The 15,251-nt window shown below is 40.4% G+C and overlaps 1 protein-coding gene across 4 annotated transcripts in view; it reads left to right on the top strand.

Annotated features, from left to right (window-relative positions):
• The window catches only part of CAMSAP2 (calmodulin regulated spectrin associated protein family member 2), a 176,988-nt gene that overhangs the window by 101,626 nt on the left and 60,111 nt on the right, over nt 1-15,251 (top strand). For all 4 annotated transcript variants that reach the window (XM_050961354.1, XM_050961356.1, XM_050961355.1 and 1 more), the window contains exons 3-4: nt 4,607-4,768; nt 6,359-6,442. In XM_050961354.1, coding sequence (XP_050817311.1) covers nt 4,607-4,768; nt 6,359-6,442 — 246 coding nt within the window. The remainder of the gene's footprint in view (nt 1-4,606; nt 4,769-6,358; nt 6,443-15,251) is intronic.

The following is a 15,251-nucleotide window of genomic DNA, read 5'->3' on the forward strand; positions in this document are numbered from 1 at the left end:
ATTCGACCTAAACTTGTAGTGTAGACCAGGGCTAAGTGTTGAACACAGAGTATGCTGAAGCTGGTATTCCTCCTGCTGAGGCTGGTGAGTCTCCAGCTTTTCATACCACAGCCAGCCCAGAGACTGGATCATCCAGTACCTCTGGGCTGGAGATTGAGATAGTTCACCAGCTGATGTCTGAGGAGGTAGGGAGCAACTGGGTTTTACAGGAAAAATGTCCACCTGCAGTAGCACGATGTTTTCTTGGGAGCCACAGCAGGTCTATTAAAAGAACAATAGTTAAGGAAAAGATTATGTCACAGCGATCGCAGAAGTCACAGATCCATGACTTCCATGACCTCCATGACAATGGGGGCCCCCACAGCTGACCAGCTGGTCTCAGCAACGAGGGACCCTGCAGCAGCCCAGCCTCTTTGAGTAGGTGCCGGTGGTGGGTGCCACCAGGGGCAGTGACCTCTGAACTTCCCAGCTGCCACCGCTGGCAGTGGCTCCGCCGCCACAAGCAGCCAAGGCTCCCAGCTGCTGGTGGCTCCTGAGGGATCCCAGAACTACTCCCCAGCCTCCGCCGCTGTCTGGGGTCCCCCTGCAGATCCCCTGCCACTGTGGGTGTTGGCAGACCCCCCCTGCAGCTTCCAGCTCTACAAGGAGGCAAGGGGACCCCTCGCACCCACTGGGCAATAGGGTTCCTGCAGCTCCCAGCTCCTGCAGGGGCAGGCAGGGTGCTGGACCCTCCTGCCACCCCATTTTGTAAGAGATGTTTTTAGTAAAAGTCAGGGACAGGTCACAGCTTCTGTGATTTTTTGTTTATTGCCTGTGACCTGTCCCTGACTTTTACTGAAAATATCCATGACAAAATCATAGCCTTAATATAGTAAAACAGCTTCTGCTCCCTGCAGAGCTCATCTGCTTCTTGGTTCTTTGCTTGGATCCTTTTCCTCTCTGTAGCACATGTTGACCCTCAGCTCTGGCTCTCAGCTGATCCCTGCCCCTCCATCCCTTAGGCAAACACTCTAGAAACCTTTGCATCAGGGACTGCACATTATATGTTTGTGCATCTTGTCAGCTGGTCATGGGTGAACCCAATTAGACCCAAGGCTTTCCTGTGACTCGCTGATGTGATGTTAAATATGAATAATTTCTGTCTATACTGAAGGTAAAGTTGTGTTTTAATATCTTGTTTAACATGACTCCTTAAGACTGTGTTCTAACCCATGCATCCGACGAAGTGGGTATTCACCCACGAAAGCTCATGCTTCAAAACGTCTGTTAGTCTATAAGGTGCCACAGGATTCTTTGTTGCTTTTTCTAACTCAATGTAATTTTCAAGTCTTTGGGGTTGGTGGGGCTGATGGACACTCCTCCTGCCTCTCCAGTCTTGGAGGAGATGCCAAGGAGGAGCCACTGTCCACCATTCCCTTGAATCCCAGAGCTGGAACAAAATATTCAGTAGAGCTGCTGTCCTTTCCCCAGCTGGTGAAACCTAAGCCAGGCTGGCACACTAACCCAGCAGGGCACAAGTTCAGCCTTTCATAGGCAGAGCCCAGTGAAGCCCCACTCCCCAGTGATTAGTAATAACAGACATTTCCAGCACAAGACTGTCAGTAATATAAATTCATCTTGGTACGGTTGGGGTTATGGGTGTGTGTTTGGGTATTTGAGCTGCTGGGCATGTACATTGTTGGTGGTTGTATGTTGGAGGTGATGTGCATTTTGGATGTGAGAAATGAGTATGTTTCTCTCTCGGCCATGACTACGGCTCTACCAAATTCACGGCCATGAAGAATGCGTCACGGGGCTTGAAATCTGGTCTTCCTCTGTGAAATCTGGTCTTTTGTGTGCTATTACCCTATATTATACAGATTTCACAGGGGAGACCAGCGTTTCTCAAACTGGGGGTCCTGACCCATAAGGGGGTTGCGGGAGTGGGGGTAGCAAGGTTATTTTAGGGGGATCATAGTATTGCCAGCCTTACTTCTGTGCTGCCTTCAGAGCTGGGTGGCCAGAGAGTGGTGGCTGCTGACCGAGGGCCTAGCTCTGCAGGCAGCAGCGCAGAAGTAAGGGTGGCAATACCTTACCATGCCATCCTTACTTCTGTGCTGCTGCAGGCAGTGGCTCTGCCTTCATAACTGGACTCCCAGCCAGCAGCTGCTGCACTCTGGCCACCCAGTTCTGAAGGTAGCACCACTGCCAACAGCAACGCAGAAGTAAGGGTAGCAGTACTGCAACCTCCCCCTACAATAACCTTGCAATCCCCCCACAACTCCTCTTTGGGTCAGGACCCGTACAATTACAACACTGTGAAATTTTACATTTAAATATCTGAAATAATGAATTTGAGAACTTTTTAAATCCTATGACTGTGAAATTTACCAAAATGGACTGTGAATTTGGTAGGGCTCTATCTATGACATTTGAGGAATAAAGCATGTGACTGGTTGGTCTGAATTTTAATATTTTAATAACCTGTGAATTTCTAGGTTTGTAGTGTTTGCATTGAAAAGAAATATTCTTCTGACACTGTAACTGTAAACGCATAACACTTTTGGTGTGGAAATAATATAAATGTTCATCTGAGGAGGTAGGCAGTAAGTACAAGAGGAGGGGACAGCACAATGCAAACGTATTCATCATTCTCATATTACAGATGGTAATAAGATGTGGAATGATGTACGTATGCTACCCTAACTAAAGCTCTTTAATATTACACAGTATCTTTCTCTGTGGCTTGTTATTCATCAGTGCTGCCAAGATATTAGCTGATGTGCTTCATGAAATGTTTGTATGAATGCTGAACTATAGAATTTTGTTACAGTGGTAACACTACTGAGTGCTCAGAATCTTCATTTTCATCCAGAGATATTACTTTAAAATACAGTTATAAACTGGTGGATCAGCTCCCTAGCTTGGGACAAACAGACACACCCAGTTTCATTTGTAGCCTTTTCCACAGGGCTCTGTTTATTCTCCAGCACAAAACAAATGCATCAGCCCTGTTCTTGACTGAGGTTGTGGGCCCACCTCTGGTAACTGAAAGTTCTGGACCTCTGCAGCCTACCGGGGGGGAGGAGTGGTCTGAAGGGCCTACTTGCCCTCTTGCAGCCTTCTGATGCAGCCACAAGAGAGTAAGCTTTCAGCGTGCTCCTGGTTCCCGGCCCTCTAATGGAGTTGAGGCCTTGCTTTATATCCTCCAGCTGGAAATCTGACCCAATAACTAGATGTTTCTCAGTTGGGCCTGGGTCAGTAGTTCCCAGCACTGTCCTGCTGGTCTTCCCTCCAGAAGAGGGCTCTCTGTTGTATGTCACCCCTGCCCATCAAGGAAAGGTCTTAGTAGCAAGTCTCCCAGACGTGGTCTACAGACCTGGGCTATCAGGGCTCATGCTAGCACTCTAAAGCTGTGCTGTGTAAAGAGCATTTTGTAGTTGTGGCATGGGCTGAAGATCTGACTTGGAAGCCTCAGGAGGGGCATGGGCTTCAGATCCCCTTGGTATTTTTAATAAAATTTAACATATATCAAACAAAATCTGACATGCCATAATGGGCCATACTGCAAAAAGATTAATATGTGGAAATTATTCCAGTTTGTGAGAAATGTCAATCCGAATTCTAGAAAATGATTACTGTCTTTTTACAACAAAAGGCATACGTTGATCAGTTTTATTATGAGCAATGCTGCCACCAATACCCAGAACTCCCACATTAATCAAGAGTCAGATGAAAATCTCTGCAGTTTTCTTGTTTTTGTGTGTGTTTGTTTTTTGCGGGGTTTTTAATAGTTACTGATAATGAAACTGCCAGTCTCTCAATCTGTAGCCCATAAAATGAGGAGAAATTGATCCCTTCCATATTAATATAGAAGGCTATCTTTTAGTTTATGTCCACATATGTTCAAGTTTAAGCCTAATTGTAACCTATGTAATGATATTTCAACTATAATTTTCTTCTGACTTCTTGAATCTTTTCTCTCACAATGCGCTAGGTTATAGTGAAAGATTTATTTTAATTGTGTAGCTTTGATATTTTTAATAAATTTTAACATCATACAAAAATAGAATTTCCATTTCTAAATTTAGTATCTTAGAGGTAATCAAAGTGAGTTTATTGTCCAACTCTACCCTTTTCCCGTACAGATAAAATTGGTTAACAAGTTTTTTTACTTATGGATATTTATTTTATTAAGGATATAACAAACTTTAAAATGATTGCATGTATCTTGGTGGTGACATTAAAACTTAGTGAGGAGTCCTATATTCTTTTCATTGCTTTTACGTCTGACCTCACATTCAGGTTTTTTTGTTGTTGTTGCTATGTTCGTTATCTGGCTGTACAGATAATTTACTTTTCAAAAACACATTTTTTTCAAGTGTATGTCCTTGTGCTTTGTGTTGTCCTTGTTAAAATTGTTACACATGTATCCAGCATTATCCTTTGGCCTAAAACTGGCAGTCTGTTATCAGATGTCTTGTGGAGTTTAGGTTTTTTTGGTGGTTTTGTAGGTTCATATACATCTAGTAGAAATTTAATGAAAAATAGAGAAAGAATAGAGTATTTAATTTTGTAAAATAAACAAATGGTCTCTTATGAAATAACTTTAACTTCTTTCTTGCAGAGTGCTCATTTGGCCATGATTGATACCCTGATGATGGCATATACAGTAGAGATGGTCAGTGTTGAAAAAGTGATTGCATGTGCTCAGCAGTATTCAGTCTTCTTCCAAGCCACAGACCTGCCCTATGACATTGAGGATGCTGTCATGTACTGGATAAATAAGGTAAGGACAAAGCAAACATATGCTTAGGTTGAAGAGACAATCAACATGATTCTGCAGCCATGAATGGAATGTATGTGTATTCCAGACTTATCTCATAGAGGATGTTCATTTTTCACTTTCAGCAAGGATAAGAAAAAGTTACGTTTTAATAATCAATTTAAAATGTTATTGAAATCAAAATTATGACTGCAGTGTATAGTATGAAGAAAAGAATGTAAGACAGACATGAAACCTGACCAGTTACTGAGGAATTTTGATGACATGATAAAGTTGTTGATAAATCATTTAGCAGAACCTATAGATATCCTTGGCTTTCTCTAGTGTAATGGAACCCAGTTTGAAACTGGGATCTCTGTTGTACCTAAGCATATCCTGAGTATGAGGTTTTCAACCTGATTACTTACTACATAATAAACAGAATTTCCAGATATTATAGTAGCCTATTGTAATAAAATGTACCTATCAGCATCCAGCATATTCAGAAACAGATAACACGCTGCTGCCAAATCTGCTGGTACAGATGGCCCCAGATTTTTGTTTCAGTTCTGTCTGATGCGCAGTAAACATTGCTTCATGCTTTCAGCGAGTCCTATGATGGTGATAATTTAGTGGCCCCTGAAAAATTATTTCTCCCTTTTGTATCGGTCATAGCTGGGGGCATATCACAGGTTCCTCCTCAACATGTTTAACTGGAAACCTCAATCCAGCATTCCCTAAATCAGGGATTCCCAAACTTTTTACTAAGGAGACCCACTGACTGCATTTTGTCTTTTTCTGCAACTCACCCAGATTCCAAAATTGTGGGAAAGCCACAATAGGCCAGCATCCTTCTCCTTGCCTCACTAAGGGGGCACAGATCAACCACAGCAGTGCCCTCCACCCTGGCATCGCGACCCTAATGCCAGTCCGCTGCAGCAGGGAGACCCGGGGTCAGGTACAAGAGGGAAGGAGGGCCAGGGAAGAATGGAAATCAGCCTGCCTTACACTCATGCTGCTGCGGCATGGCCTGTTCTGTGGATTTGGGCCCAGCTCTCCACCCTGGGTATTGCAACATGGTGCATAGGATGATAGCATCACTCAGGTTTGGCCTGGCTGCTCCTCTGCCAGGTTCAGAGCACAGAAAGCCAGGCCCAGTCCAGTGGAACAGGAGCCACTCCTGCAGGGTGAGTGTGGAACAGGCTCACTCTCCAGCACACACACACGTGTATAGATGCCCTTTGGGGCCTCCCCTCTATACCAGGTCCACAACCCACTGAGAAGCTTCCCTTGACTCAGTGGTGGGTTGGGATCCACCAGTTGGGAAACAGAGCCCTAACTCTCTCCATAAACATACACTGATTCTAGGACAAAGCATCACCATCTCAGGAGTTTGGGGCAGATGAGGTTGAGGGGAGGTGGAGTTGGATAATGTTACACCCTGAATCTTGAGGCTTGCAGCCAGGGGTCCAATTTTGTGTCTTTTGCTTTGGGCCCTAGGTTGGCTTCAACAGACCATGATCATATTGACTATCATGTTTCAGTTGTAAACCCAGTCAGAAGACTGCTTCTTTTAAAAACAGAATTGGTCATTTGAAAATTTTGTCTCTTTAGGTAAATGAACATTTGAAAGACATTCTGGAACAGGAACAAAAACTAAAAGAGCATCATAGTGTAGAAACTCCAGGAGGTCAAAAGGTAGGTGTACATGTTTAAATATTTAACTGTGAGGATGCGCATACATATGTAAACAAGACTTGCTTTTGTACAACATGTAAAGTTACCTTATAAATTCTTTATTAAATCTAGCCAACACTGCAGTTGAATTGAGCACTCTAATGATGCTCAGTACCCAACAGCAAACGTTTCTGGCGATTCCTGGTAATCTTAGGAGCATTTTGCTTTTTAACAAGCCAAAACGAGCACGTATGAACACTGCTGTAGTCCTGATATGTCTGCTGAAAGCAGGGTGTACAGTATGCTAAAGTAAGAGAGAAGGCTTTTAGTTCAAAATTGCAACAAGTTATCAAAGTTTCACTACTTCAGTTAAATCATTTTAAAAATGAGTTTCATACTTTGTGTTCCCTTTTGTCCTCTTTGCCAAAGCAAAGTTTGACAACGTGGAAAGATCTTTGTGGCAATATACATATGACACATTAGTCCTAAGAACAGTATATAATAAATACTACTTTTTAAAAAAAAAAAAGAGGCTGCAGACAGATCTAACTCTTAAAAAGCAACATACATCTTTAGAAGTTCTTTTTGGCATAGCTTTTAGATATCTCCCTTCTATTACATAGAGTTTTGTCTTTGTTTTTTTTTTGTTTGTTTGTTTGTTGTTTTTTTTTGAAAGTTTCTAATAGTGTGGAATAGCAAGAAGCATCACTTTGGTTACAGTCCATAATAATGGTTGGTTACTAGCCTAAACATGAATACAGTCAAATACATGGTATTCTATACTTTTTTCTGTCAGGAGTTTTTCCCTGATGTTCCTGGCACTGACTCAGTTAAAAAGCATCTTAGTCAAAGTCATGATACTAAGGAAGGATTCTGTGGGATTCCAGAGTGTGGGAGCTTGCTTCTGAATGACACAATTCACTCTGGAGAAATGCTTATTATTGAGGGGAAGGATTCATCTTATCTCTAGACTTGCTTTGGTATTGATGTAAAAGAAGCTATTATAGTTACCATACAACTCTACCTGTACTTTCCTCCCTATTCTCTTTTAATTTAAGGAGTAATTTTCCTTCCCACCCTGTTTTGAAGGAGCCAGAAGGATGCCTAGCTGTGTGAATTATTTGGTTTTAAAAAAAAATGATAATGGTTCTTTTAAAAATTGTAAATTTAAATTAGAGTTTAGCACAGAAAAGTTTCTGGCATATGAGAGAAGGGCTCTTGCTTGTTGTTTAGTTCAAATAATGTAAGATATGCCAAGTAGAGAAATTCTTTGACTTTTTCGTACTTTAAAAGGGTAGTCTTGTTGATGAGGTCAAAAATAATTGTAACTGCCCCATACTTACATTTTATCAATATTTGCAGATAAGGCCGTATCCCAGGAACAGCTTAAGTTTATAGCAATAGCAATGAAACAGTGAAACAAAAAAGGATTAATTTCTGACATCTACAAAATACGGATTGAAATTGACTTGCAGGAATGTAGTAAGTTTTATGAGCAGATGGATTAAAGATTTTAATAGGAAATAGCATAGGAAAAATGGCTGAAAATGTAGTAGAAAGGTCAGTCATCTCATATTTGTATTACCAATGTGGAAAACTGCTTAAGACTCTTTTTACCAATTTTATGCTGTTAGCTAACTGAAATGCAATATTTTCAAAGTAGGAACAGCATGCTGGAGGGAATATGGAGTAAAAGGAACTTTTTATCAACATATAATCATTGTGCCCTCATTCATAGCTTCTGGTCCAAAATTAGAGAACAATGAAGGCTACTTACTAAAAATAATATGACTTAACAATGATATTAGGCCTCCCTGAAAGAGAGACCTCACAATGGAGAGATCTCTTACAACAGTAAAAGTAGCCTGGTAGCCCATCTGATCTTGACTTAGTAATACGGAGGGGAAAAAAATTATCCCCCTGCTTTCTTTGCATAGTGCTGTAGAGTAAGGGATGTCCTTGCCATAGAAAAGCTCACTCATTAGATTGAGTTAAAACAAGCTAAATATTTGGATATATTGTTGTCTTCCATTAGAGACTCAAAAGGGAAATTAAATAGCAGTAAGGACTCCATGACTTTAAGCTTTCTTGAAATACTGAGGGGGGCCAATATGGTTGAGATTTTTTTAAAATAATGAACGGACTAAAAGAGGTATAGAAACAGAAATTTGTCTTACGAGGAGAAATATTTTATGTTGTTGTTAACTATTTAAAGACTACTGTTGTCTGCAGATTTGATCATATGAATGTGCATGATGGAAATAATATTTTGTATAAAATATTGTATTTTTATGTTGCTTATTTTATTTATTATTATTATTATTATTATTTACATTGTGGTAGCATTCAAGGACCCAATCATGGATCTGGGCCCCATTGTGGTTGGCACTGCACAAACATATAACGGTCACATGCTTCAAAACTCTTTACAAATTGTCACTAAGGCGTTGTCTACATCGGAATTTTAGACACCATTGAACCAGTGCAGGTGTAGCATGATTTATTTTGGTATAAATCATGTTACCCAGTTTAAATGCCTTTATGCTAGGTGTTCACACCAGTGCAGGCAAGCTCTATGGCTCCAGTATATTCCTGGATATATTTTTTTAAACTTTTAGAGATTGCTGGGGAACACGGCAACACTTTGCTGTAATAAAGTGTTATCCTTCACGTTTAAAGGCATGAAGAGAAATGACAGTAAAATTATATGGAAAATGAGTTTAAAATATTAATTACATATTAAAGCTTCAATTTGTTATGAAAAATTAAATCAGCTTCTGGAAAAATAAATCTTGTACCTAAATAAGTTTTAGCACAGATAAATCTACCCACAATACATTGCTTGAACGCTAACATAGATTCACAAACCCCGCAAATTAGATTTTCATAAATGTTTAAATGCATGATCTTCCAGATGTGTTGCATGAGATCCATAAATCCCTTTATGGAAAAACAGAAGCTTTTCCACAGTTTATAGAAGTGTTTTGGCATGCCGTATCTTTTAATGGTGCTTGTAACAGTGAGGTTCAGAGCTTTATAATATTGCTTGTACCTAAAAATTTTACTGTAAAAGCATTTTACAGTGTATTTATATTCACCTGAAGTATTTCCTGAGCTTTATAATATATAAGAGCCTGCTAGCTTCATTTATGTGTAAATATGGGGAAATAATTAAAAAAATGAATAATTTATTTGAAAAAAAGGCATTCAGCCAGCTCTATTTAGTATCTAAAGGTTATTTTTTTATGTTAAATGCAGGAAAATAAAGTATAGTATATTTTGTACTCATTTGTATCACATTTTACCCAATTTATCGAAATCCATTGCTTGTTACTTAAATATCGCCACCTCCTAAGCTCTCACTGGTCTTCTAGGCCAGTGGCCAACCTGCCACAGTTGAGTCTCTGCCATTCATTACTCCTCTTACGTCCCATTTCTGCTAGAAACACACTCCTTAAGTACAGTGCATCTCACATACTGTACTTTGACTATCACTTATTACTAAAGTTAATAGCTCTCACACGTAGACACTGCTGCTGAGATTTTGAAACTCATCACAGTCTCAGGTAGAAATTATATTTTCGTCACATGGAACATATTGAACCACTCTACAGAATAGTAAAGTGTTTTGTTTTGTTTTTTAAATTGTAACTCAAGCTATCCTTTTAACCAAGTTGACTGGAATTTCCATCAACAGCTTTCTATTAAGGTGCTATGATCAGCTTAATTGTTCAGTATAATGCTGTCACTATCAAACGTCTTTCAGTATACACACACACACACACATTGGTGCAGCACACTGTTTATCTGTTTCCAGGCTCTGACTTGTCATCCCTGTACTCCATTTCTTTTTTCACAGCTCAGTGCCAGTGAGATGTCATTTACAGTGTATATCTTTGACCCCCAACATCTAATACTGACAGCTGTGCAACAGACTCAATTATGCTCCTGGGCTACTATTCTACTGCTGCTGACATACAATTGCAGCTGTTACTACTGCCTATCTGTGTGATGTTACTTTTTTCTATCATTTTCATTCCCTGCCTGGGAACTAAGTTACTGATATCAGTAGGCATTGTAATTAGGTCAAACACCCAACATTGAATTCTGCTGTTGTAATATCCAAAGCAATGTAATTACACTTTTTAGATTATTCAGATACATTACATACCCTTTCTAAATAAGCAACGTTCCAAATACTTAAACAAACAAAACAAAAAATAAAAAGAACTCCACATTTACACTGAAGTTAGGCACCTAAGTGTAAGTGGCATGATTTTCAGAAATGCTGACCACCCAGACTCTATTGGATTGAAAGCTCAGGATGGTCACCACTTTGAAAATGAGGCCACTTAGTTACCTTAATTTAAGCACCTACATCTTGAAAATATTGGCCTTAGTGTTCGCAAGCAGTTCTAGCTCTATGTTTACATCTGGAGCCCATCACTACCGTCCTTCCTTGATGCTGCTTGTATCCTTCAGCATGTTGCTTCCATTAGGACTTGAAAACCTAATAAATCAGGGGGTTGATATTTCCATTGTGCCTTTTCTGCTTCTTTCCATCACCCTTTCCAGACTGAGGCCCTCTGCTGTAATGTGGGTTCTCCATGTGGCTGGCATAGTTTGAATTTCAAAAGTACCTTGTTCTATAGCAGTGGTTCTCAAACTTTTGTACTGGTGACCCCTTTCACATAGCAAGCCTCTGAGTGCAACCTCCCATATAAATTAAAAACACTTTTTAATATATTTAACACACTTATAAATGCTGGAGGCAAAGAGGGGTTTGGAGTGGAGGCTGACAGCTCGCGACCCCCTGAGGAGTCCCAACCCCCACTTTGAGAACCCCTGTTCTATAGCTTTAAGCATTGTTGAAGGTTCTTCCTGTTTGTATGGGCTGCTACTTCAGCCACATACTGCTGAGACTTCTAATTTCCTGAGGTTTTCTAAGCTGTAGCTCTCAGGGATGGGCATGATCTTGGAAGCCTGTTTTTCTGTCATTCTGGAGCTTGAACTGGAAAAGGATCAGGGAATGAGAATGTTTCTATCTCCCCAATAAGCACAAATAGCCAAGCAGGACTGGGAAGAAAAGATCTTTATAAAGATTTCAAGGACCTGAAGACCTATTTTTCATTTTAGTTTCTGACCAAACAGAAATAAGATTGCTTATGCTAGAAACAGGCAAAATTATTCAGTAAACTTTATAATTCTCTTCTATTTCCTACTTTGATAAATTTCACTCTTGCCAGGAATAGTAGAAAACTGAGCATATAACCCTCAAAGCCTGCCAGACAGTTTTACTTTGGTTTATTTAGAAATGCTACAATAAATCTTTAGAGAGCAACTAAATTAGTGTTTTGTTGAAAAAAACATTTAAATGATTATTTATTGTGAATTAATAATTTGATTGTCTAGATTAGCTAACATATTAAATAGCCCAGACCTAACTTCTGCCTCATTCCCTAATCTAGACAAACCCAACAGTAAGCATTAATTACATATAACTGGGAGGTCTTTGAGTGTAATGCCTTTGCAAATCCATTTGCATTTTCCTTCTTCTTTGGGTTTTATTAGATTTCAGTGAGGTGGGGAGGAACTGGACCCAGTTGACAGGAAGTGTTTTAATAAGAATGGTTGGAATGTTCAGATCCAGAGGTGGTTGTGTATTTATCACCTAAAACTTAACCACTTCTAAATGGTTATGGGATTCTCCAAATACAGAAGGCCAATCTAACACAGTGGCTTTGCAGAGGAAATACCTTGAGTTCAACCACTCCTCGTGCACAACCTTTTGCAAGTAAAAAATTATTTCATATTCAGACTAAATGAAATCTGTTTCCTTGCTACAGTTACTTTCCATAGTTTAAAAAGTATGTAGTAAAGACAATATTCCATACAGCAAACAACTATGTAAAATAACAGTGAGCTTTCACATACTTTGACTTTTTTACAATCTTTCAGTGAGTAAACCTTTTATAATAATGCAGCATGTCTAGATCTTTTTAATAACTACATAAACATACAAAATATATACTTCCTTAGCAATATATTTTCTGCTTCAGTATAAAACATATGAAAATTAGCTTCATCTGCACTTATAACCATTCCTTAAAAGTTTTCATTTGTACAATCAAGTTAATTTACCCTTTGGCAGAACTTGCTTTGTGTATTTGCTATACTACAATAACAATGGTGGTTCTTCAAGTGTTTGCAGACATGTATTCCACTCAGGTGTGTGTGTGTCCAGCGCACCAAAGCTGGAGAACTTTCCCTTGCAGTTCCCAAAGGCACAGAGCTGGAACCCTCTGGCCCTTAGCTCCTCCTCTACCTATTTTAAAGGTAGCACTGCCCTTCCCAAACCCTACTTCCTTCTTACCACCTCATGGCTGGAGTCAGAGTATTCTGGGTCTTATTTTACCTCAAACTTCTCTCTCTGTCTTTCTGGGATTTTATCGTCTCTAGTTACTGACTAGTTAGTATAGTTAAGTAGTACCCGTAGGTTTAGTTTGTAATAGTTAGGATAGACAGTTATCCTGGGTGATGCCCTCACTAGGATTTAAACATGATCTGTGGTGGCAAGTGGCTATCCCCACTAGTGACCCCAGCACATAGTGTTTATTGTGCCTGGAAGAAGGACGCATTAAAGAAAGGTTCAGCAAGATTCAGATTCTTTTCCCAGGAGTAGGTGAGCTTATTCTCTTTCCTTTGGTTCTCTTAGAAAAAGATCTCATAAAATAGATGGGAGCTGTTCCAAACCTAGGAAAGATTCCTTCTCCCGTTCTAAAAGGAGTGTAGAGTAGCATCATGATTCATCCAGTACTCGAGATAGAGCATGTCCATCTACCTGCTCTTTGGTACCAAGGTGAGAGCAAGTAGACTCCATATTGTTGACTCTAGCACCACTTGTGGGACATCCGTTGAGTCCATCACCGACAACATCTATGTCAGCGCAAGCTGTGTCCACACAGGTGTCATATCAGGGAAGACTGGCATTGCTTTGCCTGTCTGTTCCTGACTCTCCTTTGATTCAAGAATGCTCAGCTGTAGTGCTTTCTTCGTCAGTGTCCTTGGCACCATCTGAACTAGTTTTAGACCCCTCATCATTGTTGGCACTGTCTTCTGTGCCTTTTCCAGTTCAGGGTGCAGGGTTGAGGTCACCCACCCTTTTGGTACTGAGAAGCATGTCAGCACAGGTACTACCTTTTGTATCAGTGACAACTGCAGAGCACACTGCTTCTGTAGGAATGGGAACGGCTTCAATTTCAGTGCAGACATTTGCTCTGGTACTGAGTGTAAGGTCCATATCAGTGCTTAAAGTACTGAGTGCTTTATCTTTCTCGGTACTGATGAGCTGAACTTCAGATGAGGCGGGATGTTTGCTGGCCCCATCAGGGATGGCTATTCTGTTGCCTCTGTTGACAACTTGGAAGATTTCTCCCGGTTAGAGACATCTTTCTTCTCTCTGTTGCCTTCTAAGTATTGCTTTTGGAAAACACCAAGACTTCCTGGGGATCACCATTGGTACTAATATTGCGAATGCTTTCATAGTTGAGAGAGGACTTCTTGGCCCAGTTCCTACTGGCCATCTATGCCGTATCCCTACCCACTATGGCCTTTTTGGGATCCCTGGGATGTTCCACAGTCAGTGAGGTTCTGATCAATGGCACAGTCCTACTCTGCTGGGGGCCTCTCCTACTGAGCCTCTATCACTGCAGCCACAAATGGCAGTTGCTCCGGTGGAACTGGTTCAGTCTGAATTGTTGTTATGGGCATCACAGGAGATTCCGCTGGCTTTGTTTCCTTCCTCTTCTTCATTGCTAGACAATGCTGTAATACCAGAATATTCCTCCCCTGTATGTGAGGATTTTAAATAATATCAGGACCTCCTGAGGCTCATGGTTTCAGCCTTCTGTATTCAGGAGAACATCCATAAGTTACTGTATATTCTCCTATCCTCAGCTCCAGGGAAAGTGGCTCTCCCCATAAATGAAGTGATCTTAGAACCAGCAAGGACTCTATGGAACACTCCAGCTTCCCTACCACCCACAACGAAGTGTACAGATAAAAGATGTAACGTGCCTCTGCATGGTTTTGAGTGCATCTATTTGCATCCAGTACTTAAAATTTCTTCTTGTAATGGTAGCTAATGAGAGGTTAAGACAGGGAGATACAAACTGACACCAAAGAACAAGGATTTTAAAAGATTGGATGTGTTTGGGAGGAAAATGTATTCTACCTCTTCCTTACAAATGCATGTTGCCAATCAGCAGGCACTTTTATCAAAGTACGACTTTTGTAAATTGGGAAGCAATGGCAAAATTAACAGATAATTTGCCCAGAATCCTGTAGCGAAGAGTTTAAGGTGTCATTGCAGAAGGCTGTTGAGTGGCAGAAACATCACTACAGTTAGTTTGAGACATGGCTGATACTACTTCTAGAGTTAAGGCCTCTGCTGTAACAATGAGAAGGACTTCATGGTTGCAGAACTCTGGTATAACTTCTGAGGTCCAACAGACAATTGAGGACCTACCCTTTGATAGTCAATTTTTATTTTCAGAGAAAACTGATGAAACATTACATTCCCTTGAAGACTCAAGCTATGTTGTGTTTGTTGAGGGGTTTTACCTCAGTGTTAAAGATGCATCACTTCCCGGAACAGCAACAATAGCAGCAATATCACCCTCAGCAGTTCTTTAGTTCAAATTATCCTGCAGGATAATTCTCCAGAAAGAGGCACAAGTCTCATAGAAGTAAGTCTTCTGGTCCCATTTTTAACGCATCAGCCTGTCCTTTATCTGTTTTGGGAAAGCAGCCTACTCAACACTTTCCCTGA

Source organism: Gopherus flavomarginatus, chromosome 7 (genome assembly GCF_025201925.1).
Source record: "Gopherus flavomarginatus isolate rGopFla2 chromosome 7, rGopFla2.mat.asm, whole genome shotgun sequence".
Classification (NCBI taxonomy): Eukaryota; Metazoa; Chordata; order Testudines; family Testudinidae; genus Gopherus; species Gopherus flavomarginatus.